The sequence below is a fragment of the Scleropages formosus genome, chromosome 4 (assembly GCF_900964775.1).
Source record: "Scleropages formosus chromosome 4, fSclFor1.1, whole genome shotgun sequence".
Taxonomy (NCBI): Eukaryota; Metazoa; Chordata; class Actinopteri; order Osteoglossiformes; family Osteoglossidae; genus Scleropages; species Scleropages formosus.
Window position 1 is genome coordinate 4,067,667 of NC_041809.1, and position 27,136 is coordinate 4,094,802.

The 27,136-nt window shown below is 48.3% G+C and overlaps 1 protein-coding gene across 2 annotated transcripts in view; it reads right to left on the reverse strand.

Moving 5' to 3' along the window:
* Positions 1–27,136, reverse strand: part of kcnh1a (potassium voltage-gated channel, subfamily H (eag-related), member 1a) — a 62,023-nt gene that overhangs the window by 11,519 nt on the left and 23,368 nt on the right. For both annotated transcript variants that reach the window (XM_018740083.2, XM_018740084.2), the window contains 3 exons: positions 21,079–21,278; positions 19,914–20,166; positions 13,987–14,183 (listed from right to left, as the gene is read on the reverse strand). In XM_018740083.2, the coding sequence (XP_018595599.2) occupies positions 13,987–14,183; positions 19,914–20,166; positions 21,079–21,278 (650 nt within the window). The remainder of the gene's footprint in view (positions 1–13,986; positions 14,184–19,913; positions 20,167–21,078; positions 21,279–27,136) is intronic.

Sequence of the window (27,136 nt, forward strand, 5' to 3'; positions counted from 1 at the left end):
GCTCAGACTGTCGCCGCTGGGGGAGAAGGAAAAAAAAAAAAGTAAACCGAAAGGAGAGTCTTCCTCCTTTCTCACCCGTTCAAAGACTAATTGAAGATATAAAGCATCATCTCCTGCCAGGAAGCGCAATGCGACTCCTCCTCCTGCCTGTCACATGCTGCCTTGCGTAACAGACGCTGCGAGAAGAACATTGGCGCCCTTTGTTTTCCCGTGTTTTCCACTGCATATTTATGTAGAACTTAACTGCAGGCTGTCAATTATCCAAATTGCTTTTCCAATTTGTGCTTATTATAGTGCATTGTATTTGTTTGGGGGGGGGGGGCTTTGCAGTCATTATCCCAGGGTAATTATTTTGAGATGCCTGCTGCAGCACAGTAAGCATGACACGAAAGAATTTGCGTTTTGTCTCTGTGCAGCAAACGGCATTTCGGAGACAACGTTACTCGTAGTAAACGGCAGACTTAGCAGCGCTCCAAGAAATTCCTGCTAAAGGTTTGGGGGAGCGTTCGTCAGCAGCACGCCTAAAAGATGCCGTTTATCGAACCCCTGCGATCCCTGCGTCGCGGAATTTAACACCCAACGCATCACGCAAAAGGAGTGGGCGACAGCAGGACTCGCTCGGGGACGGTTAAGGACTTGCTGCCAGGAAATTGATAAGGAACACTGCACCGCATTGCACTGTAGTGATTTTTTGAGCCCGCGACCAAAACGGATGCAAGGCCCTCTGATGACGAGAAAAGGCACTATTTAAAAAGTGGAGAGAAGCTGTAAAAACCAAGGGTTGGGCTATAAATGGGTGCTTTATACTCTCAACGTGGTACTTTGCACTGGACACTCAAAAGGCCTCTCCTCGCTACCCTATCTGTTGACACAGACAGCCAGTTCAGTTGCAAAATCTCCTTCTCATGCAAAAAAAGACCAAGCAGAAGAACTGAGGTGTGTGTGTGTATATGCTTAATGAACGTCTCCGTGGTGGACGGACTGGCCTTTGCTATGGATACGGGGCTGTTAAAGGAATGTTTGCTAAGCCAGTTTCAATAGAATTGCTGTTATTTTTCAGCACCTTTAGGACCGCTTTCTTTCTGCTGCTCAAGATAAAACATCCCATCCTTTTGTTGCCATGGACATGCACAAACGTAAGATTAGCGACTTAGCGACATTCGCACCCTGCTGCCCACACGAAAGCTCGCCACGCGGCTGCGGACGGCTCTCCGCGCCGGCTCCCCGCAGCGAAGGCCGTCGTTGTGCGCGCCGCGTCCCGCGCCGCATCCCACGCCTGCGTAAGCCGAGTAGAGATAAAACGGGAAACCGGGCCGCCGAACGCGTCGGTTGCAGCACCGATGCGCCATATGCTGCGCGGCATTCATCATCCTTCGCGTTTACGATGATGACTAATTACGTTTAAAAGCACCGTCCAAGAAACTGCTGACACGGGACACGATATGGATCTGTCAGGCTTTCCAGATGAATCACTTTAGAATCGACACCGGGTTCGTCACGCAACGCGGCTCACGGCTGAGACGTGAAACACCGGGGGCGGTTTGATTAGCGGGTAATTTGCTGGCTGGTGGTTTAGGAGACGACATGATGGGAGTAATGGTGCCGCTTGCCGTTTTGTTCCCGCTGCGGCGCAAGGCAGGACGGGAACCACGAAGGGAGCTCAGACGGAGCAGCGGCTACGCGGAGACTCGCGACCCTGGCCGGAAGGTCGGCAACAGATGCTGCGGATGTTTGGTCAAGGCTACCAAAGCGCCGCTGGTGAGATCACACTCTAGCGAGGGAGCCGTGAACACGTTTTGTGGGCTCAGCAGTTGTCCGAAGTGCAGAGGGAGGGTGACCCGGGACAGGAACCCCCACCCCGGTCGAAGCCCAGGTGGACGTATCCCAAACCCGTGGTCTGCGCCGGTCTTCCCCCGGCAAAATCCTCAATAAATGAAGGTCGGGTCCGTACATCTGCGAACAGACTGCTGTCCCTGATACGTGTACTGCACTGGAGGTGGTGGCAATCAGCACCCTTTTGTAATATTACTGTCACATTCCAAACGTCTTTCACCTTTGGTTCTTAGCGCAGATGACCTCATTGCTGCTTGATTTTAATTTCTTGTGAAAGGCGCTTTTCAGTAATCAGTGAATTTCCGGTGCTGCCTTTTGCCAGAAAAAGCGATTTCTCCACAATAATATTGCCTGATAAAATGGCACGGCACAGCGGCGCAGCACATAGCACTGGTGCCTCACAGCTGGCTGCGAGCGGCTCGGCCTGTGTGGGGTTGGCATGTTCTCCCTGCGTTTTTGTGGGTTTCCTGCAGGTGTTCTCTGGTTTCATTGCACAGTCCAACGACATGCCAGTCAAATGGATTAGTGTGTGTGCGCGCCATGTCCGGAGTGTACCCTCCTTCACGCCCTATGTTTCCAGGCTGGACCCTGGATCAGTGACCCTGCCTTGGGATAAGTGGTTATTGATAGGGAGTGCATGAGCGAGTGGTGACTAAGTTGCCTATAGTGTGTATGAGCAAGTGAGCGCGTGTGTGTGTGTGTGTGTGTGTGTGTGTGTGTGTGTGTGTGTGTGGTGGCATTGTGATGGACAGGCCTTCTCTCCAGTGTATACCCTGCTCCTGGAAAGCCAGAGGACAGGACAAGGACAAACGGTTGTTGATAGCAGACATACGGAAGGTAGACAAACGCCATACCACAGCAAGCCAGCAGGCTACAAATGGCGCGACGGCCGGTTGCCACGGGACAGCGCAAGAATAATTACACGGCAAACATCTACAATCTGACATTCTCATGCACGTCACACGGCACTACTCCACGCTCCTCATTTGCTTAGGAATCAGGCAATTATCTTTTTGTGCATTTTCGAGATTTTGTCGGTTCTTTGAATATCAAGCACAGTTCAGGAAATATTGTGCCTTTTTTACTGGCAGAACTCGGCTCTTTTTCCCGTGCCAATTATGTAAATAAAGCAATAGCACAAATGGGGAATTAAGTATTAATTATGTATCACAAAAGTGATCCCATCACATCTTTCCTGCGCTTTTCCCAGTGAGGCTTGCGGTGTAAAACTGAAAGTGGATGGGTAAATTGAATTAATGTAAGAGTAACTCAAGTGGGGTGAATTTATTAATATGCTTAGCAGTTTCTGCAAGTATTAACATGAACGAGGGCTTCTGGTTATGAGTTTGCCCAATCCGCCTGGGTGCCTGCAGTTCGTACTCCGTCACGTGCTGCTCGATTGGGGGATTTCGAATCCCAGAGGTCTCAAATGCAACGGCAGCGCCAAAGTCCGTCATATTGAGGCCCGCGAGCCGCACCGCCAGCCTGCGGAAGAGGCGTCTGGGAGGCCTCCTGGATCAGCAGCCGTCAGGCCGTCTGCGCCAACGCCCCCCGGGCAGGAACCTACCTCCAAAAGTGGACGATGCCATCCGAGCCGTCGGCAAAGGGAAACTCGGAGAGCGGGGCACATCGTGTGTAAAGGCGCTCATCTCGTCTTTTTTCAAGGCTGTCGATGGAACCGTTTCGCTGTACTGCACTTCACTTATTAGTGGAATTACTAGTATTTTTCAGTAAAATAACCCAGAGTATCTATGCAATGTAACTACATTCAAAACAGCGCAGGTTATAGTCAGTATTAGTCATTTTGGGTTTTTTTTTTTTTTTTTTTTTCCATGATGCTGTTTGTTTTATTACACGAATGACATTTTCTTTATCTTTAGAAAAACAGGACTCTATGTTCTTACCCTCAAAGCTTGTCTACACAATTACCTGCAAAGTTCAGAAGTAATTTGTCACAGCGGATATGGTAGTACAATAAATCATACCAATGTCCTGCTTTCATGAGGTATTACTTGGTTCCTGAAACAATCCTTCAAAGTCTTCATTTACACGTCCAGAATTACTGTTGTATATGAATGCAGCTGATGAATTGCAGGTTTTTCTTGGACACGTACTGTCGGATCCCTGTCTTCCGTTTGAACTACTTGAAACTAAATGAGAGCGATTTTCGGTTCTAATGTCACCTTTCTCAGCTTTTGAAGTCTTCAGCAGCACCATGAGTCACCAAAATTAACTTCAGTCATTTCGGAACATGAACGACGCATTCAGATGCATGAATGAAAGGTCACAGAATTACGCGGTCTTAAAATCAAAGTCCGCAGCTTTTTCTCCCGTGGAGACGGTTAAGAGGTGAATGTCAATCAACGTCCTCTACAAATAGAAGAGCAGCGGTAGCACACAGCTGTGTACTTTGATGTATACTGCAGTGTCTCTTCTCACACACACACACAGAGGTGCAACACCTGTCGACGAATGCCTCGCCCCACCTGCCAACACCTGTCCAGTCTCTGACCCTGACTGACCTCTTTAAAGCCCCGGGGCTCAGTAATAGGGGGCAGCTGGTAGTGTAGTGGTTAGAGCTGCTGCCTTTGGTTCGAGTCTATAAACTCTAGCTGTAGTACCCTCGAGCAAGGTACATACCCTATAATTTCTCCAGTAAAATTTACCCCAGCTGTATAAATGGGTAAATAACTAAGCAGCTTAACACTAAGTTGCTCTGGAGAAAAATTTCAGCTAAATGGAGTTATGCTCAGATTTGATGGAAACAGACAAGTTTCTAGAAATGCTACAGAATATTTTAGCAGACTATCGTGCCTATGTCCAAAAACAGGAAAGGTGAGCTCAAATGACTCTTATTCTGCGAACAAATTATATTACATTTATGTAACACTTTTATCCAAGGCGACATTTGTGTGCAAAGCTATTTCCAATGATTTTCCCCATTTACACAGCCAGATAGTTTTTACTGTACGGATTGAGGGAAAGTACCTCGCCCCAGGGTACTACAGCAGGAGCAGGGTGCAGGCCCTTTGATTACAAGGTGATGCCTCAAACCACTACTCCACAGGCTGCCCCAACATGAACATAATTATTAGCACCTCTACCTAAAGTGTCTTACAGAACTTGAACCATTTACACAATGGGGTATTTTCTTGGAACAATTCAGGGTAAGTACATTCATTGCTCAAGAGCACTAAATCGATGACATTCATTATAGACTGTCTGAGCCCAAGATGCCTTCAGTCCCATACTGAATGTGTATGTTATCATACCTCATCCACTGGGTTAGGAAACTCAACTCCGTCACATCCTTCCCTTCCCCCACTCGAAGGGTCAATACCCGGTGCGCTCTGCTGCAGACGATTCCGCACTTTGCAGACAAAGGTTATTGCCATAGTTGGTGTTCTGTAGAAGTCTACACCCCGGGCGATGGCTCCCTTCCTCCGTCTTTAATCTGAACAGCCTTTTCACTTTAACCTCCATTTCAGAGTCTACACTAAAGGCTCCACAGCCCACTTCTCTTAATCATCCTCGGCATTTCATTCCAAGCGCTTCTTCTGGCTCGCTTTTCAAGCTGAACCTCTTTAATAATGTCGAAGCTGTGTCACGGTGCATTCTGAGACGTGCAATGGCCATCGGGGAGGAGTTGAGTTGATAAATATGTACAGTGACCGACACAGGAAGCACCACCTCACCACCGGATTGACTGCGTATGACCGTGGCCAGAGTACAGCCCTTCTGGGTTATTACAGTTTACTGTGTTCTTACATGTCTCCTTAGCAAAGTAGTGGTACTAAGGGCTACATTTCTCACAGGGCACACTGACCCTCTGACTCATTGTAACGCAAGCCAAGCGGACGTGCCGTGACACCTGTCTATGACCATGACTCAGTCCAGTCTCACGGGCCACTCGGATGGCGGCGGTCAACTTGCCTCTGAGCAGAAGCACCGTGTCATTTACTCGCATGTCATGAGCATCTAACATAGCGCCTGTCAAATACCCTACACGCGATGCAAATGCCAAGCTGACACTGGACGGCGATGAGCCTTCTTGAACGTGCCCCACGGGAGCGTTATCGACACTGACTGCTGACGGATGACGGACGGGGATTAGGTTCTGCGTGGTCACCACCGAGGGCAATTTGATTCCCCCAGTCGACTCGAGCGCCAAGTCCACAGCCCGTTGTCGGAACGACCCAGCTGGCCGTGCTCCAGAGAGACGTTCAGCACAATCGGACGGTGCGCTGGCTTGTCCGCAGGGGTGCCCAACCCCCCAGCCCACTGAAGCTCAGCCTGATCCAGCACAATTGTGGTCATCACCGTGGCTGCATGCCAAGCATCCTGCTCTGACTGGTGACACTTCCCTTCCATACTGACATTTCGAGGACCGAAAGCTTGGCTTTCGTAACAGCTTCCCTCCAAGTCAGGCTGCTATGAAAGAAAGAAGACTAGGAAGTACAAAAAAATAAAAGGATCACCACCAGGCACATGACCTCCTCCATCATCTCCATCAAGCCATTTTCTGCCCTTTCTCCTCCACTACAGTAGGGGTCACCATCAGGAAATGGAGTCCTTCGCACACCTCCACTTCCTGCAGATTAATAAGTTGAAACTAATTACAGTTTTCATTTGTGTATTTTAACCTTTGTCCAGAAACTGAGGTGGACTGACACATCAGCTCAGCTCCTATTAGCGCTACCAGAGTCCTTCACTGACAAATTGTCGCTTGTGGGTCTCAAAACGTGCCAGAAACCATTAACATTGTGTTGCAGCAAACAGTCCATGCATCACCAAACCCCAGCCTATGAAAAAACATTTTTTTTAACAGAACCAAAGTAAAATTCACAGGCTGAGTAAATATTTGATAAGCTTCTTGGTCCATTTTCTTCCTTCAAGGTCCCCAGACTTTGTGTTAATCCAGAGATGGAGCTTCACAAGGCTGAAAGACCATCCCTGGATACTTGCGGCTCTCCGAATGTTAATCGGCCCCAACCACACTGCATTTTCATGGTCAAATTATGAATCCATCTTTTGTAAATATAAACCAGTGTTAGAAACCGTAGAAGTTGCACTTAAGATGTTTCAGCTTTGACACGTGAAGTAGGAATAGACCTCCTCTCGCCAGTGGCTGACTTTGCTTGACTCCACACTCCAGTGAGGTTCTACCATCATAACTTCATCTAGAACCTGGCAGTTGAAATTGCATTTAACACACATCCGATGAAGTACTAACACCACCATTGTCATCCATGCAGTAACTAACTCTGCTAGTCTGTGGTGTTAGTTTCCATCTGCTTTTGTGCCAAATAAAGAGATCTACATCTAACCGAAAAGCCGTGGAAAAAATAACAGGCTTTTACACATTGACTAGTTCTCGAGACCACGGTTGCCGCGTTGGCCTTGACCTCCACAGGGGACAAAGTGTTGACATTCAGAAAACAGCCTCATTGCAAAGTGTCTGAAATACCTCAGCATTTTCGTCCTCGGGGGACGTGTGTCATGCAAATGATGAAACCGCCCCAGTAGACACTTTTGAGACATTTGTGCAGCCGCTGCAGTTTAACACGGAAGCGGTCGCTAAGCACGGGCATCCCAAGCTCGAGGCAAGATCGGCGGGTGCGTCAGGGCCCCGGGAGATACCCGTCACGGGCCGAGCTTCCCTGGGGGACCTGCCGGAATACACACCATTAGCTGCTGGAAAAGTCATCGAAAGAACGACGTGCGGTTGGTCTTATCAAGGCCAACGTCAAGTCACGTAAGAGGGTTCTTAAAAAGTCACCCACAGAGAAGTCGTGCATTAAAAGAAAACGGTGACAACTGACACTTTACTATGAGGTAAATGATTGAATGAGTTAAACATTGATTTGTACTCTTATTAGTAACTATTGATGGGTCTTATTGATGATCTTGCCCACAGGTCTAAAACCATTTGTCAGCAGAAATTTTATGATTTCTTGGTTGTGTTTTTTGCACCGTGTCACACGTGCACTTTAACAGACCTTCCGCTAGATTTACTTGATAGACTGTAAGACCTAACTGAGCGTTAAAACTCACAGCCAGAAGCCAGATGCTGACAGTGTGTGGCACGTGGCCCTGTCACCAAGGGGTGAGCGGTTTGTACCTGATGCTTGCGGTCATACTGAGAGCACACACAGGGCCTCCTGCCACAGTATTTTAATTAGTGCTGGGGTGTGTGTGTGTGTGTGTGTGTGTGTGTGTGTGTGTATATATTGTGCTGCATCACAATCCGCCTTCTCCATAGCCACCCGCAGGACCAGGGTGCCCCCCCCACCTGTGGTCACTCTACAGAGGCACATTTCAACCTTAATATTTAATTCCACGACAACTGCCATGCATGTCAGCGACAGGGTTTTCAGGAAGACAGGAAGTAAAAGGGTGCAATTTTAGTAACAAACATTGAAACATCAATAATTAAATTCCCAGTTACATCAAAGTGGCTTTGCCTTAAATTATACATTAGGTTTTTTTTTTTTTTTAAATTTGACACAGTTATGTTCAAGATTAACAGAAGGAAAAAACCACCTTCAACTCGAGCCCAAAGACGTACCACACCTGCACACTACATCCCTGAGTCCGTCATGGTGAGTAGAGCTGCTTGTGGAATTTTACCGTGTTTCAGTAATAACCGCTTGTACCCCCCTTCACTTCCTCCCCCCACAAAGGTTAATTGGGCCAAATGGAAACATAAGAGCCTCCAAAGTGTCACGGAGCACAAGGAGGGGCACAAAAGCAGATGCCAGGACAAGCTCACAGCCCATCGCACCAACACACCAGTGGAAAGGAAGTGTGTGCAGTGAGCTGCATCACCAACACTACCTGGCTTTGCGTGTTAAAATGTGAAACACGCATTAAAATACATCGGCCTATTGTTTTGGTGAAGCAGATCAGGTGTGTTATATTGGGGGACTGTGTACCACAGAGGTTACCCTCATGACCTTGCAATCTTAAGGTTTCCAGGTCAAATCTCCCTCCTTCTGCAATGCCTTTGATGACAGTTCTTACATTGACTTGATACAGTAAACGTTACACTGCTGTATAAATGGGAAAATCATTGTAAGCCACTTTTTGTACAAGCCTAACACTGCAGGTCGCCTTGGACAAAAGCATCAGCCTAATAAAGAATAGCAGTAATATTGTCACATGCTGGCAGCTTTTGTGCAGCCTGCATTAGAAACTACGGGGGGTGGACAGTCGTCATAAACTTTTAAATGGAACTGACAAGGGCCAGTCAACATCTCTGGCTGTTTGTGTCTGTAGCCAAAACGAATGACCCCTCCTGCAGCAGAATAAAGCGGCTCTGATGCGAAGCGCATTGTGTTTATATAAAATATCCGTGAAAAAATTCAATAGGTCTAAAAATAAAGTCCAGCCTGTACTCAAACTGTCGTATTTTGCATTAGAGCGCGACATGTCCAACGTCAAACTATAAATACCATTAAGCTACTGCGCTTTAATCATGCTACGCAATTTAATTATGCAATGCGGTTGCCATAGCAGCCGCACTCCGATGCGTAGAAAGAATTAGCCGCCGTTCACTATAAACTGTGGGGATGGAACTGAGAACCATAGGACCATAGAACCATTCCTCCTGGGAGACGGTGGTCCAGAACGCAGACCCAGCCGCTGCTCTCCAGCAATCAGCTCTTGTTTGCGTTTGCTCACGTGTTGCCCTGATGAATAGAGTTTTGCGTTTACCTTGCAAACCCGCATCGCAGAGTTGCGGGCGAATAAATCAGCCCCGATTCGGCCCAAATGCAACGTGCGGAGCTCTAGCCGCGCCGCAGTCCGCTCGCCGCACTGAGCATCCCTATAAAGCAGTCTTAGACACATATGGAGTGGTTTTTCCCCAACTAGACACCAAACATCTTATTGAACCGTCGTCTTCTACAGAGCTATTGAGACATAATATCCGATATATGTAAAGAATTCCATCAACCAAAGGCATTTTCATTATCAATATTTCAGAGAATCCAGAATAAAGTTCCCTAACTTTCACACCTTTCGATCATATTAAAGAATTTCTTTCCAGACAAAATCAAGCACTAATAATAATGCACTGCTAATGATGCTGGTAAGAGCTGCAATCATTATAATAACGGTGGTTAAAGTAACGATCACATACAAGTCAAATGAAGAGCGATTTCACAGGAAACACAAAAACGCAGTGCAGACGGCCCAGAACACGGTCTTCTAAACTCTCAGCACGTTTTCCCTCGGTGTTGTCCATGCAGGTGAAACCATGAGGAACCCACACGCCGGGGGAGCTGGAAACCCAGCTGATGCTCAGTGCTGCAGATTAAAGCACCGGCCAAATTAAAGCCGCGACAGCGGGCTACGCGAAGACGTGAGCCGATTTACGGTAAATAGGCTTGTCGGTGCATTTACACAACACGGCACTGACCTTGAGGAATGGCGCGCGCCGCACCCACCTCCTCACCTGACGGAATGTAATTGGTGCCTTAAATTGCCTGCTGCATTAGCCACTTACATGGTCTCCCGGACTTGGTTATGCATGGGCCAGTTTACGGCAGCGCGCAAACAATGCCTGCCAGAAGCTCCGCTTCCAGAAGGATATGAATATATATTAAATCCATATCCGACTTGCCCTAGGGTCAAACCTCAGCCTGCTTGCATTCGTGATGCTCACTGGGTACAAGAGTTGCCTACACCATTTTACCAGCATCTCAAGAACCGGAAAGATAATAAAAGTGCGGCGCCGTTTTTCATTAAAAGTGCAAGTGGTAATTCTGGCCCCATTAAATAAAGACTGGTTGTATATTAGCCTGATTTTATAACGGCACATTATGCACATCTCATTAGGGTTATGGGGATCCGCGTTCGGAGCAATTAAGATTACTGGTGCCGAGGGCAACCGCAGCGTGGCCATATAGAGGGTTCTTCCGAGATGCGGGGGCTCTGCAGAGAAATCGGATTTCTCATCGCAACTCCCACCCAAGGCCCCTCGGTCCGCTGCACATAAAGAGCCCGTTAACAACATTAGCATTAGCTCCCGCATGGGGCAGGAAGTAACGCAGGCCTCGGGAAGAGCAGAGAATTATAGAGTGCTAATGTTTGTACCTGGCACACGTTGGGGTATTTTTCATGGCTGATCGCGGCATCCCCTGACTTGCGCCAGGAAACAGCACACTTTCCTCCGAAACGGCACAAATACCAAAGAAGCGACATCTCTCGCGTCAAGCAACGGAGAGCAGGAGGAGCTGGTTTTGGGGTTGGCTGTAACAGGCCCCGGTACGGTAGCTGGCTAACACCTCGCTCCTCTGTTTAGTTACCAAACTCCAGGGTAGTTCATCAATACCTTCTGAATATTTCCGCTTTTGCGGCTTTTATGTGGAAACAAGGAAGAAACAGAATATAGTTTTTTCGAACGGGGAGCTGAAAAACATTTTTGGAGCAGGTCTAACCCCACAGCTAGCGGTTAGCCCAGGCTAACTCCGTGAGCGTGCGTCTCGCCGCCGGCGTGCTAACGTCGATTAGCGGAGTGGATTAGCGAGTGAGAAACACCGTGGTGGGACCAGAGTACGCCATCTCACCCTGTCCATCAAAGTCAGCTCTGGGTGTCGACCAGAGCGGGAGGCCATGACCTGGGTGGGTGACCAGTGCTGGGTGATGATGTTCCCCTCAAAAGTGCCAAAAAATGCCATGCCGATTAAATCACCCCCTTCTCCTGGCTAGCCTGATCCAGAGGTCATTGATACAGAGGATGGAAGAGGAGGAACTCTTGGGAAAGAGAATCCAGAAGCCAGCAGAAGCTCAAGCCACAATGAGGACCCTTGTCGCCGAGGGGCCCTGCACTGCCCTCAAAGAACCCAGATTTGAATCCGACCTCGTGCCATAGTACCCTTGATCAAGGTACCCAAGTACCCTGAATTGAAACAGAAAAATGGCCCAGCTGTTTAACTGGGTAAATCTCTGCAAGGAGTCCAACGTCGTAAGACGCTTTGGAGAAAAGCATCAACAAAATGAATAAAGAACTGAATCAATCCAGGTTGATTATGGGTACAGCAGCAGCAGCACACCTGTTGGGATTCAAACTGGTCACCTTTTACCATTTACATTTGGTGACAGTAAAGGAAACAGGAACCATGGCACAAATGACTTTCGTTTGGATATTACTCAATATATTCTGCTGTCAGGCACCAACCTCTGAAATTTTGTGTGCTTAAACACCGTAAAAACTGCAATAGAAGGAAGGAATCTTCACAGAGCAATTTCACAGCTAACTGGCAAACTGTTCTATAGAGCCAGGGGTAAGAAAAAGAAAAAAAAAAAAAAATCAAAGAAGGGCTTGGAGGATAATAGCAGTCAGGTAGCCTGTGGGTGCAGACAGCACACCTGAATTATCTGAAGTAAGGGCATAAATCACCCCCCTGCAACGCCATGCTTTTGAAGACATTCCTTCAAGTGCACAACCCTAATCTCTGTCCTCAACATACAGCTCCCACCACTAGACAGGTTGGGTCAAGACCCGTCCGACATCACATCTGAGGACACCAGCAGGTGTGCGCCGGGTGGCGCCGCACAGATGTTCCCTGGAATACGTGCACATGCCCAACCAGTGCACACTGAGGATAAATATGGAAATAAGGCGCTCCGCTGTGATGAAAGGTAAAATCAGATCAGAGCCAGACTCATGAATCGGCCTGTTTGGACTTCCCATCACAGATCTGTGGAGGGCTTGGGTTTTAGAAGTCTTCTGCAGCGTTCCGTGTCCTTTCCATGAGACCGGCACTATCCAACGGCGTAACTTGACCAGCTTTTATGCTACTGAATGAGAAGAATGATTACAGAGGACACTGTCATCTGGTATGGGTGGATGGGGGCACTTGTTTTCTCGGCATGCAGGTAAGTAAGAAGATGAAGCTCACGGCAAGGAAATCGAGAGCGAACCAACAGATGCTACAGCGAGAAGCTAGAAACCACAGTGTCTATCAGTTCACTTCAGCACGATGCTCATCACAAATGCACTTTTAAAACGTGCGGTTGCTACAAGCGGGCTTGTTAAAAACACCCTTTTTAAGAGCGCACAGCAAAACAGATGTTGAGACGGGGCAGCCGCAGAGGCGCATGGGTAACACCCAGCAGCCTAGCTGAGTCAGTTCGGCATCCGACATACTGTACGTGTCACCGTGTCCAAACCACAAAGTGCCCTCTTACATGAGGGCAACATGGAGCAGCATTATGGAGCAAAGCAGTGCCGGTCCCCGAAAATCCAGAATGGCATCACACTCCCTGGAACACACTACAGTGCCTAATACACGCTACCCAGGGGCCTCCTGGCTACAGTCTGTGTGGGAATGTTTACACGGGACTGGTGGGACAGCTCCATACATCATAGAACTATCTCCAGCACCAGCTGAAAAATTTTACATTATTGACACTGATAAGGGTGATGTACTGAGAGGAGTCATTAAGGGAAGGCTAGATAAATAATGAAGATTGGAAGGATGGTGGATGTGTACTTATGGAAGTACAGTAAATGTGTGCCATTAGTCAGTTTAAATGTCAAGGCACTTAGGTAAAGAGCACTAAGGCTAACGCATTAATATAAATGGAAAATTGTTCCAGAGCTCTTGCCAGGTTCCCTTCCGGCACTTGATGACTGAATATCCAATGGCTACAGGTGAATTACCTAAATGAGTTGCTGCTGCGGGTGACTGTCCGGTGACGCCGATTCAGGCAGGAAAATATCACATCGGGCTGCCTTTGGATCTGTGGCTGGGATCGCCTTCGCTGTGAATTACGATTCCTCTTCACTGTCAGTCGTCCTTTCGACCAGTAACACCCCACGAGGAGTTCTCAGATCTCTACCCACAATAGAGATCAGAAGGATGGTCATCCAGCATCACAGAAAGTCAGGCCTTTGCTCTTAGGGTGTGGTTCCCTCAACCAACCAAAACCCACTTAAGAGAGCCATTTGAAACCAAGTTCGACACACAAACACAGCAAAGAGGCCCCGGAGGTCTGGATGGCGGTCATGACCCCTTCAAGTGTACAGCGATCCTCCACGCATGGCAACGGTAAGAAGGCGACACAAAACACGGTAAAAAGTTAGTGCGCCTTTGGGCTCGGCGACCCAGCAGAAGAGTGAAGAACGGACCCTTCCCAGCTCACCCTTTTCCGAAGGTTATAGGTCAGCAGAAGGTTGCGGGAGAAGTGGTTGGCGAAGGCCGTGTAGAACTCAAGAACCTTCTGCAGGGCGTCGCGCTTAATGACGTGCAGGTCGCAGTAGGTGAGGGCGCGCACGTTGGCGCAGGACTGGGCGAGCGTCACCTCCTTCCAGAACACGTCGCCAAACACGTCTCCCTTTCCTGAGAAAAGAAAATAGGAGACGATGGATTTATCCTGCCTCGTCATCGTGGCATGCGGCGGGAAAGCCGACTGTTCAGAAAACGTGGTCATTCGCCACGTCGCTGAATAGGGCATCCAACAGCGATCAGCAGACTCTGCAGGAAGGTGTTCGGTTTGTTTATGCCTTTTCCAGCAAGTGCTTTTTATCGTCGCTGGAAGTTGTTTCAATTCACAGCTGAGAGAGTTAATAATCACAATAATAGTGATACGGTTTTTCTTTGTCAGCGTAAAATCAAAGACGACATTTTAAATCAAAGAAAAGGCTGTTAGATTAATTTTTCCATTAGATTAATCTCCACTTTAAGTCTGAAGCCCCACTCCGGAAAAGAACGACGCTATGCAGGAGAGAGGGGACGTTGCATGACGAGTCGTTTGCGTGGGCAGCACACCATCCTGGAGGAGAGTGACCACTACGTTCAGCAACAGAGGCGCCTTAATATTTCATCCGTGCTCCCAGCGATGGAGAGCACTGGCAAAAAGGAAGCGTCGTGTAAATTTACCGGCTGGGTGGTAAAATGACCACTACCTGAGCTACAGAAAAGGCCCTTAATATTTCATCCCTGCCCCCAGCGATGGCAGACTGCAAAATTGGCCAGAAGCTGAGCAGGGTTATTAATAAAGTCGAAGGAAAAGCCACAGCTGTAGAAAGTGGGTCTCCCTGAGAGTCGCACCGAAACAAGAAGGGACCCTAATGTTTCTGACAAACACCTCATTTAGACCCCATTATCATAATGCTTCTGAATATGGATGAGCAGCAGGAGATCAGCAGCCCTCTGCTCTGGAGCTGACCAGGTCAGTGCAAAGACTTCCAGAAATAAGAAAAATGCTTTGCCTTTGTCTCTTAAACCTTTTCCCCTCGGGTGAGAGATTGAAGTAAAACGTACGGTAAAGGTACAGCATCAGAGTGCTTCAAACTGGGTAATAAGGGCACAACAGAGGATGAGTAGTTATAAAGCGGAACTGGGCTTCTTCGAGGGATGTCCGAGAACACGAGGCCGTCGCGATCCAGAGATCGCCGTCGGCAACACGGAGCCGCGAAGTCAAGCAGACCTCCCGGAAAAGACGTCTCTCTGAAAAAATAGGGGGACCGTGGATATCGTTCTAGGATCAATAAGCTGAAGCTTTGCTCCACTTTGCGTTCTGCATGACATTGAACGCGTCGGGAGTTCATCTTCCTTCGCCAAGGAAAACCCTCGCCGAGCATCATTCCGCCCCTGTACTCTGAACGGGGATGAGCCGGATCCCGGCCCACAGCGCCACCCATCCTCACCGAGCCCGCGGGCGTAATCTGCCCGCCACACATCGACAGCCTGCCTCGCGCCCGCGCCCTGCCGCACGGGAGCCGGGAACGAGGGCAGTGTGCTTGGCAGAGGGGGCTGCCGCAGGCACCTCGCGGAGCCCATTATCTTCACAGGGTCACGATGCAGCTGCCAAGCAATCAATAGGTGGCGGAGGGGGTGGGGAACCGGCGGCCGCGGTCCGGCGGCCAACAAAGCGTGCCGGAGACCGGAGACTGGCAGGGCGAAGCGGGGCGTCTGGGCTCTGTCACTCAGGCTTTCACATCTCAAGGACAGGCGCGAGAACGAGGGCAAGTCATCTCGTACCACGTCCTCTTCCCCCCCCCGCCGTCTTCTCCGCGAACAAGCGCACCGGCCCGCGGGCCTGCAACGGGTGCGAGCGCAATAAAAGCAGAGACGTGTCGCCCCCGTGGCCGAGCGCCGCATTCCAAATTGGACGGACAAGGGTAACGGGTGCCGGTTATTTAACCCGCTGAGAAATTACACGGAAACGCAATTCTGATTTTCTGCAGAGAAGGAATTTCTTCCTGTGAATGGGAGGCGCGCCGGCTAATTGCCAATCGAGAGGATTGATGACGGCGTAGGATCGTTTCTGCGCGGCCTTTCTCCGCGAGGACCATCGAGCGGTCGGCTGCCACTTCCCGCGTTCTTCCGCTTATCTCGTCGCCGCTATCGGAGTCGCCTTCCGGCTCTTTCCCCTAGGAGGGACAGGCCGTGAAGCGGAAGAATGGAGCGAAGGCTCCTGGGCACTGACCGAAGGTATCGTCCATCCTGGAACCAGCTCGGCGACACCCCTCAGAGAGAGAGAGAAACACACAAACACACACACCTTTGTGTCCGTTACGCAACACAGGCGCGTCACATTGCCTGGTACGAGTGTGGACGTTCCTCGGAGCCACGCGCGTGGGCAGTAGAAAGGCCCTCGTTCTTAAGTGTTACCTTTAAAAGGGTCATTTTCATTGAATTACATTTCGGTGCTGCTAGACTGCCCCAGAACGCCCTCACCTGCCACGAGCAACGCGGCAGCAGAGCGTGAGGTTCAGTTCAGCAGGTCCTCATTAGGGTAACGAGCGCGTGCATTTATACACACGGGCTGTGAACCGGGCAACGGGATTTACACGACCGCCAGCTGGACGAGCCAAACGGCCCTTCATTCACGTGACGCATCCGGTTCGAAGGAAACGTTTAGAGCAAAACCTCATTCCAGCAACGCTTAAGATGAAAAAGGTGCGGCAGTCTCAACCGTGGTAAACAATATAATTAATGACTCCATCAGCACGCACGTACACTATTGAGGTGTGTGTGTGCGTGTGTGTATATATATATATATATATATATATATATATATATATATTAGCCCAACTTTTACATAACGGGTATTTTGCAGCCTTTACCGACTGTGACTTAGTGGTAAAAGACTCCGACGTTGGTGTCAAACTGCACAGACTTCTGGTCCCAGCTGTATTCGTGAGGAGCCGGTGCAGAGAACTTTGACACCAGGGGGCGTAGTGGTTAGAGCCGCCACCTTGGACTCGAAGGAGAAAGGTTCAAGTCTCTGCTCCTGCTGCAGTGCCCTTGAGCACGGTACTCACCCTGAATCGAAAGAGTAAAACCCACCCGGCTGTATAAACGAGCAAATCATCGTAAGATAGCTAGTGTACAAACTTAATATAGTAAGTGGCCCTTCACAAAGGTATCGGCTAAATTTATGAACGCCACGTAAATTAAAGAGAACGAGTCCAGCTCTGATGTTGCTCCTGGGGGACGATAATCGAACAAAGGACTTGTGGATGAGGCTTCCCTGGTCCGTCTCACGTGGACATCTGTGCAAACAAAACGCTCAGAACCTAAGGAGCCGAGAGAGGCGAGAGGGCAGGGGGACCGGCAGCTTTCATCCCCACATCATTAGGACACTCGACACCTCCGGCTTAAACAAACAGAGAGCGGGCAGCGGCAGGGCTACAGATGACAGGTCCTCGCTGGGACTGCGTGGGACAGAGGTACAGTGACGTCCCCGCAGCTGAAAGGCTCTCCTGAATGGATCGGGCAGCCGAGCGAGGAATCCTCGCACACCTCCGAAGCAAATGATCCTCAATATATTTAAACTCCAGCAGGGTTTAGGTTCACAAGAGCATTTCGCCGTGGGAATAAACACAGTACCTTCTCCAAGCTCGCGGTGGGAAAACAAAGGAGAGGTACAATGTTATGGTACTCATACCGAGCTATATAAATGGGTAAAATAGTGTGTTTTACAACAGAAATTCAGGGTAAGTACCTCGATCAAGGGTACTGCAGCAGAAAAGGGGATTTAAACCTGCAACCTCCAAGGCAGCAGCTCTAACCACTATAGCACCTTTACTTAATTTGCATATTTGTCTTAGAGACCAACCTTAAAGCTACTGTGACAAGGTGCCCTCTTGTACGTGGGAATATTACGACACAGGTATTATTATTGATAATAAAAATAATAATGCATTACAAAATACCTTATTCCAGAGTAGCTCACACTGTTTGAGTCATTTATACTACAGAGAATTTTGAGTAATTTCCAGTAAGTATTTAGTTCAAGGGAATAAAGGTAGCAGCAGGAAATGGGTTTTGAACCTGTAACCTTCAGGTTACAGGCACAGGTCTTTAACCCATAACCCCGACTCCTGTCCTGGCAAAAATGAAACTATTATGAAGCATAAGGGCCCATGGACAGAAGTGGAACGGGACTGGGCCCAGCCGCGGGACCACTTAGCGCCCACCTAACACACATCGGTGACACTCGGTAAACATGCGGCCGAAGAGCGAGTGCGAGATTTAGGGAGAGAGGCTGGACAGAGAGGGCAGCCACTGTTTTCAAAGTTCCTCATATGCAACAACAAGGATGGACAAACACTGACATTGTACAAATAATGCTGCCCTGCTTTCATAATAATGTGGGGGGGGGGGGGGGGGGGTACACACACTATACACTTCAAAAGACGCTTTCTCTTCCCACTGTGATTATTCCACCGTTGGCCTTAAACTCCATTGACTACCCCCAGGAGAAGCCAGCATGCTGTCTCTTATCTTGCCGAAGGCTGGACTCGGTCTCCTCCTGGTTGACCTCAAATAAAGATCCGGAAAATCGTTACAAGCTCATTGGTCGGAGTAGAAAAGAGTCAACAATTACACCCAAGACTGCGTTTTATCTTCACAATCGCCGTTTCCTTTTTTTACGTCCTTTTATGCAGACACCACTTCACAGTCACAAAAGGGGATTTTGATCTCAACCCCGTCCCACCGAGACCTGCGGAGACTTCACACGAAAGGCCAAAGCCAGAGATCACAAAGCCCAATCAGAGCGGTAGGGGTCGCGCCGACACGTCACGCTGCCAGATCTGAGATTCGAGATCCCGGGGACGAGGCGCTGCGCGTGACGCAGGTTCTGAGTGCGAACCGGCTGCTCTCCCCCGTGGCCCACGTGGAGAACGACACAGATCCTCCATCAGCCAGGACCTTTGGACCGCGCAACCAGACAGATCGTATCGTTCATTAGCCGTAATGCTGGCGACGCCGGAGAGAGATGGAGCACCTTCACCCCATATATTGATTTTTTTTTAAAGGAAACAAACAAGAACATGTTCCTGGTATCAGCGGGTAGGGAGACTGAGATCACATCCATTTCTGCTGACTCAGTCTTCTGTTCAGGCACTTGCATAAGGACTCTAATAAAACCCAATTTACCAGCAAGTGACAATCTGGGCCACAGTCAAAGCTTTCGCTACACGAGTTCACATATGGTTACGGAGAGTGTCCTTACAGCATGGCACTCAGAGTAAAGGGAGGGGTTGAGCAGCAAGTGTGAAACACCTCTGCTGCTGATAGAGCTGCGCACCGCAGGCCAGCGCCGAGCCACAAAGACAACGGTGTGAAAATACAGCATGAAAGATCGAAGGCAAGAAACAAATTACTCGATAGTATCATTCTCAAAGAGCCCTGCAACATATTTCATTTTCACACTTGAGTCAAAAATATCTTTATTCAAGAGGAATGCTTTTCTTTTTTTTAAAAAAAAAAAATAATAATAATTTAAATGAAAAACAAAACAAAAAAAAGCAAGGGGGGCAGGGGAAACTTTTTTTATTTAAAATAACGAAAATGGGGGGAGCTTTTATTCCATGCCGATTTACTGTCCGATTATAACTCAAGGACAGCTGCAATTTTACATCAGAGAATTCAAATCAACGGGATGCATTTGAAAAAAAAGAGCAGCAAGAGCAGGTATGGACTCCTTAAACCCAAGTCAGTTTACTACGTTGTATAGCGCTTTAGAGGGAAGCGTCTGCGGACGAATAGATTTCACCGTAAATGTGGCGTCGTTCATTCATGACAAGTTTCTGAGTTTAGAGTTCGGCGACTTACCCAAAATGGCAACGACCTCGTCATCCTGGATGACCTCCAGGGAGCCGGACACCACGAAGCAGAGGCTGTCCACGCTTTCGCCCGCGTGGTAGATGAGGTCCCCTGGGGCGCAGTGGATGGTCTGGAACTCCATGGCCAAGGCGCGCAGGCAGCCGTCGCTGGCCAGCCGGAAGGCCGGGTGCTCCTTGAACACCTTCCTGTTGAGGTGCACGCAGATGTCCGCTCGCATGTCCTTGGGGCAGATCTGCAGCACCTGGGGAGTAGAAGGCTGTAAGAATCCCGACGTCGAGGTGTCCGGTGTTGTCTGTGCTCATTGATAACGGCCCCCGAGCACCATTTCGGTCCGCAGCGGAGCTTCTTCCCAGGTACTTTAATCGTACAAATTGTCCGAGGCCAGGATTAACCAACGGAACACTTTTCATGGACAGCCGGTGGCGTAGGGGTTACAACCGTGGCCTTGAAAACTGATGTACCTGGGTTTGAGTCCCCGCTCTCACTGCAATCCCCTTCATTGAGGTACTTACAAATTTAAATAAAATGCTGGTGGGTGGTCCAACCCAGGGAAGGAGGTAGGAGCTGGAAGATGAACAGATGTCAAGGACCCACCCTGCCCTCAGTGAATCGTGAGGGCCAGCTGCGCCCACTCAAGGGTAACAAGGGCGGATTATAAAAGCAGCTGGCCTGTGGACTTGGGAGGTCTGGTGTTTTGGTGAAGGACTGGTTGGGAGGGTGTCCTGGAGAAGAGGAGGTTTTGTTGTTGCCTTTTGCCTGGGAGAGCCTGTTTTGGTTTATTATAAAGTCTGTTTTCGTGGGGAAACCTGCTGTCTGGTGCCTTAGTCCTGCCAATGTGGCAGTTTCATTCCTCTTCCATTAACCTAAATACCTGTTTCTGGCTGCCTCTATTACACTGGTTAAATAATACAAATCTTTGTTTATTTTATGTTACATTCAAGCCATCATTTACTGGATCTAATATCTCATTTAAATCTCTGTCACAATTCCTGAGTCATTCCTTCCAAGGAGCAATTGTTTTAGAGCCTTTTTTATTCCCATGTCTTTGGCTTTCAGAGATGTGAGAGCAGTGATACCCCCCCTACATTCCCACCCCAGGCCATTAGTGGGAAGAGGTAGTGGGAGGATGGGGCAGAAACATGAGGTAACCCACCTTCTCAGTGTCGATGCCTCTGGACATAGACCAGGTGGAGGCGATGTAGTCCATCACTCTCTCACTCAGGCCTTTGGGCACCTGGTACAGCTTCAGGAAGTCCCGCACACTATTGAGCATCTCGTGGTACCTGTTGGTGTTGGCGTACATCTGCTGGAAGATGGTGGTCACGTTACCGAAGATGGTGGCGTACAGGAGAGCTGCAGAGACAAGCAACCACTTGGTTAATGGACATGAAGGGAAAGGAAGACAATTCCCAGCATTGTGAAAGGTGAAGTACTCTGTTCCGGGGACCACAGCTGGATCCTCGGGTGCTTTTGCTCCAAAATGTACAAACAGAGGGGTAAAGGCCAATTGAATTACACTGATTGACAGGATGCACTTCAAACTGTTCCAATGTGAATCCACGTGGTTGATGGAGCAAGTCAAGGGACCGTTACTTCAATACTCTACTTTCTACAATAGTCGCTACATGGTAGGAGATTCGTGATTTGGGGCTCCTGCAGTCGTAACGTGGATTTTGAGAACATTATTAAAGGCTTGGATGAGAACGCAAGCCGAAAAAAGGAACGTTCTTAGGAAATGCCTAGAAATTCTGGAATAAGGAGTTTGAAAGGCAATTTGGAAATTTTATCAAATCACATCTGGAAGTTGCGTCAAAATTCTGTCTCACAATCTTTTTTCCCCCTTATTTTTCCATGTCCCCCCCAAGATAGGCCCTAGACACTGAGCCTAATAGGAAATCTATCACTGCTTGGGACTGTTAATAACAACAAGCAAGTGATCAAAACCAGTTTTCACTGTCCCCATCAAGATAAAATATTAACAGAACATTAATTGACAACAATCTGAAACGCCAATCTGGTAAATTACCAAGGGTTGGATCAGATCAGAAAATAACACACATCTTGGTTGGTTACATAAGTCTTACTTGCAGGGCACAACTTTTCTGTAACCGATGAAAGTTATAAAGATGATTTTTTGGAAAATTATGCCTGAGGTTATTACAAAGCAATATTGTCTGTTCTTTTCTCAACCTCAGTTTTTCCTGAGCATGAGAGTTGACAGTACCTGACAGGAAATGTAATCAATCCATGATCACGTTAATTATGGTGTTTCCAGGAAAGAAGCTGTAATACAGTTGCCTTATTACTATTATAGGCACACTCAGAAATGGAACACACTGATTGGGGGGGAGACAAATTATGTGCTATATTATAGATGGTCTAGCTGGTATAACACCAAGATTCTACTGGAATTGCATGTCCATGTGCTTCTTATGACTCTCCTGCAGGGTTGGAATTATTTTTTGCTGTGAATTGTATAGCGCGGGGGGGTGCTAAATGTAATCCATTTAATGTGATATTGATACAAGGCAGCAACGCTGAGTTTGTTCCAGCCCAGAGAGGCCTGGAGATTGCCCTGTCAATACCAATGCCAGTGAGTCAGTTCAGTCCTGCTCCTCTCCTCATCAGACCTCGGTAACGGAGGGTCTATAGGGAAAAGGGTTCTGGGACAAAGGGTGGGGTGGGGTGGAGGAGAAGGTGTGTATGAAGGCGGCTGCAATATAAAAAGTTTCAACAAATGAGCCGTTGTCCTTATCAGGTCTCAACCTGCCTGCCATCCTGCTCTAAGTTCTCATATCATCATGTCTTTGACTTCCCAAACCAAGTTCTGGTTGAGGATTTTCTCTGGCACAGCTGTACCACCCAACCATACCCTGAAGAATTTTCTGGAAGAGAAGATCATATAGAGCCAAGGGCCTACCTTGCTCAAAATCCATGCCATTAACATCGGGATTTCAACTCACAGGGAACACACCATAACCCAAGCTACAAGGGTGTGTAGAGTCAAGCTAACCCAAGACCCTGCACTACTGTATGATGCTAAAGTTGAATTTATGACAAGGAGGGTCAGGGGTTCAAGAGATGGGAGGCCACTTAATCCAACCTAATATCCATTTCTGTGGTAGGCATAGGGTGTAAACTTGAAAACTACACACGCCAGCCTGGATAAGGGCATCTGGAAAGGAAATAAATGTCAGAAGAGATTGAAGTGATGGTGAGGAGTGTAGAGCTGCCAAACCACATAACGCAAAGCTCAGTCAGGACGGACGTCTTCCCTGTCGTTCGGGTGCAGCGGCGTGCTGAAGCCACATAAATAACGCCACAATTTCCCTCTCCGACGCACAACCTGTCCCAAGGGTCCTGCACGGGATGCACGGAAGGGAGCGCGTGCTGAAAAGAGGAGGCCTGCGGGGCCACACGGGGAGCTCGACCGAGACACGGCCTTCTGGACCCAACGTCGCATTTAGAGATGATGAAGACCCTATCTGACAGATGCTGTCCAGCAGCATCATACCCAGCGCCAACCTGGATGAGGAGCCTTCGGGATTCGGTTGAGTTTCTGCTCATTCCACTCAAAAGCATTGGGTTAACATCCATGCCTTTAGAAGGGCAAGCCTCTCAGTAGTATGTCTCCAGCTAACTTTTCATACAATAGCAGCGGCTTCCTGCCATTAAGTACTGACAGCGTCAATCTCTACAAGCTCCACGGCTTCCAAACCCGTTGACATTATGACCGAGTAGAAACAATCCTCCTTTAGTATTCATTTACAGTCAAGTTTCAGTTGAGGAGGAAAGGGTTGGGCTTCCTCACCGTATCAAAGTGAAGACACCTTCACCAATCGGTTCGCTCATCTGCAGCCCCAAGAGTGAAACTCTAAGCAAAGAGCTTGGAGCCCACAGCAAGCAGCACAACTTCAGATCTCGGAACCCTATCTAGGGCTTTCTGGATCCGGAGCTTGTAGCATCTCCATTGTATAATAGGCCTGAATAATTCACCCATCTACAGAGTTCTTCCCCATACAAAGTGCTTGTGTATGCAGCAGGATTCTGAATTACAAAGCAGGTCTAAAGATTAAAGCTCCAGGCCCCTTTGGGCATCACGTTGAGACCTGAACTGCAGTGTTAGAAATTAATGCAGTGTAATTAGGGAGACTGTGGAAAACCTCCTCGCACTCAGCTTTGGGTACATTGAATGCCTTTTTTTTTTTTTTTTTTTTGCCGACTCGCCAACCACGCCAGAAAGATTTTAAGATTCAAACGTGCCAAAAATAAAGGAAATCTTCATTGATATGTTAATGTGTGTTTGAGTCTGACACTCCAATTGCTTTTAAGCACGAAACCCAACAACTGAAATTTTAAATTTCAATGGAGGGGACTGAAGGAATGATAAAGAGGTGCCTAATGCGTTATGCAACAACATGAGGAAGATGCTGGATGCCTTGAAAGGAGGTTATTGGGGGGGGGGGGGGGGGGGTTGTGCTGTAGTTCAAAGGAAAAGCATCACACAACACTGTCACAAACCGGTGTGTGCCAGCAACCATTTCACACACAGAAAAAACGCAGGTCTGCAACACGTTTACACTTTTCATCACCGCCTACAGAAATCGACAATCACATTCTTTAGGGGAGGACTCGACGGAGATCCACACCAGTGCATAGATGTAGCATTTCTTACAGGAGAAATGAAGCAACTCCTGTAAGATGAGTGCAACGGATGGAAGTACATGACACAGATTGGATCGCCATCCCATAGGCCATCATAGGCAGGACACTGAAATATCTCTGTGCTATTGGTTCGAGAAGCCTTCTATTGGACTAGGAGGACAACAGGAGGACACGATACCCATCTCAGACAGCTCAAAATGCTACAACAGGCAGATCTCTGGATGCGAGAGTCTCTACGGATACAATAATCCGTAAGAGAAGCAAAGAATAGAAATAAAAACAACATTCCTGTGGGACCACAGTTGTCAAGGTGGGGAAAAACATGTGCTGGACAAATGCAAAACAGGCACCAATAAATTACTCTATTAAATATGTAATTTTAAGAACAGCAGTTGATGCCAAGCCAATACCAAGTGAGTCAAGACCCAAAGTCAATTCTTGGAACTGCTGTATCTAAGTAACTTGAGACTGCAAGGAAAACCCAAGATGGGTTATTGATGTTTTCGGTATATCTGTATAAAATACAATCGTAAAGAATGCGATTTGTGTAAGGATTTAAAATTAAATACTGAAATTTGTTTGAGCTCCACTCAACTTGTCCCTATGAGTTCCTTCACACCACACATGCAGTTGGATCTTGTCGGCCGGAGCCACATTCGCGGTGCTGCGGATACAAACCAAAGCAGATACTTGTGGCTGTGTGTGTACAGTGGGAAAGGGTTCTGGTAATGCGTGGTCAGGCCCCCGCCTCCCATCTCTCCATAAGCTCAGGTAGGTCCACCTTTTCAGCCAGGACCTGTGGCCTCCCCGTCCTCTCGTGACGGACGTCCACCGACACGGAGATAAAGTCCACAAAATAACCTGAACCGCCTTATCTGGCTCCCCAGGGACAGCCGGTGCCACCTTCCCTTCGCTGGAGAACCATGATTCCTGCCTGACCGCTGACTGTGTCCATGTGCCTCCCTCTCCTCCTCGATCTGCTCGTCTCATTAGACGACGCCCGCGGCAGCTACACCAGGTGCTAATCCCTATTCCACCTGGCACATCCCGCCATCATTTGCATTAGGCTGATCGCCCAGGAGCGAAACTCTCATGAAACTCTGCAGCAACTTATCTTATTTTGGAGAAAACACCAAGTAAAAGTGAACGTTACAAAGCACTTCTGCTCCCGTCCCGAAGCTCTGCCACCCAGGACGTGTTCTTCACCGCAGCTACCAGCCGTTCCTTGATCTAGTTAACCCACAACTATGGGTCTGAAACGATGGGGGCAGCAGCACCGTGCATCCGCCAGACCCGATGCCCACGAAATGCACAACGCATGCCGTTACCATCCATCTCCCAATCCCCGCACGGCAAGGCGTGACCGTACAGAGCGCAGGGGAACGTAACGTGATCCAGATGCCCCACCGCTCTAATCCGCTTTGCATCGACAGCCAGATGCCCACAGAAAGGTGCATCACTCACCGGGGGTTCGGATACCACACCAACATGGTATTATGAGCTCAGCAGACAGTTCACCTCCAGCAGAATTTCCACAGGCTGTGCAGGAACTTGCCTTTAACTTAATAGTTCCTCCTTCAGAAGGGGAGACTTCTAATGGGTATTGATTTTTTCCTTTATTATTTCTGCCAAATTGTTACTTTGTTCCATTTCCTGCATGTACATCACCTACCCATAACAAGGTTTACTCACTGTTTTATAATAGTAAATTTTTACCAAGGCTAATTTTTCAACGTTTTGTGTTTAAACAATCCCCAAAGAGTGGGAAGTGAACAAACAAAACAAGAAATAATAACCAAATAAATAATAAAGTGTTTAGCCTAATAAAAATGGCAGTTAGAATAATTAAATAGATTAATAAAAGTGACACTTGTGTTCCAACTGCGTATACGGATCGGTAGCGTCCCTGATTTACACCACTCAGGCCTCGTGTTTGTGTTCTCCACCAGCGCTCGCTAAGAACCGCCATTCAGCCGTTTATTTCCGCGCAGTCGCTCCGTTAATCCCAGGTCATCACCGCGGTGATTTCTTTTGTCGAGGCTGATTGAGCGAGACAGGCACGGTGAACGAGCTCGCCCACAAACGCACCACTCGAACCTCATCCGGTCCAAGAGGGTCACAAAGTGCTGGGCTGAAGCATCCTTTCTTCTGTAAAACGAGCCGCGAGATGGGAGAAAAATTTCAGTTCCGTGGTTGGAACAGAGGAGCGCTAACTAATCCTCTTGTTCTGGGAGTTTCTGAAGGTGTAAGAGATGGAACCTATAACTATGTGATCAATACACCCCTCTCAACGCATTCTGTGTGTGCATTTAGCAGACGCTTTCCTGTACAGTGATGTACAATGATCGCCATGTAGAGTTTAACTGACACCTTGATCCATGCGGACTTAGTGTTGGACACACTGCGGTACACTTCCCACAATCGTACACCCACCTGTACACCAAAACAATGCGACATATGTAGATGCACACACACTATAGGCAATTTTAGAGTCACCAAGGAATCTGAAACACGTTTCTTCGTACCTTGTGAGGAAACCCGAGCAC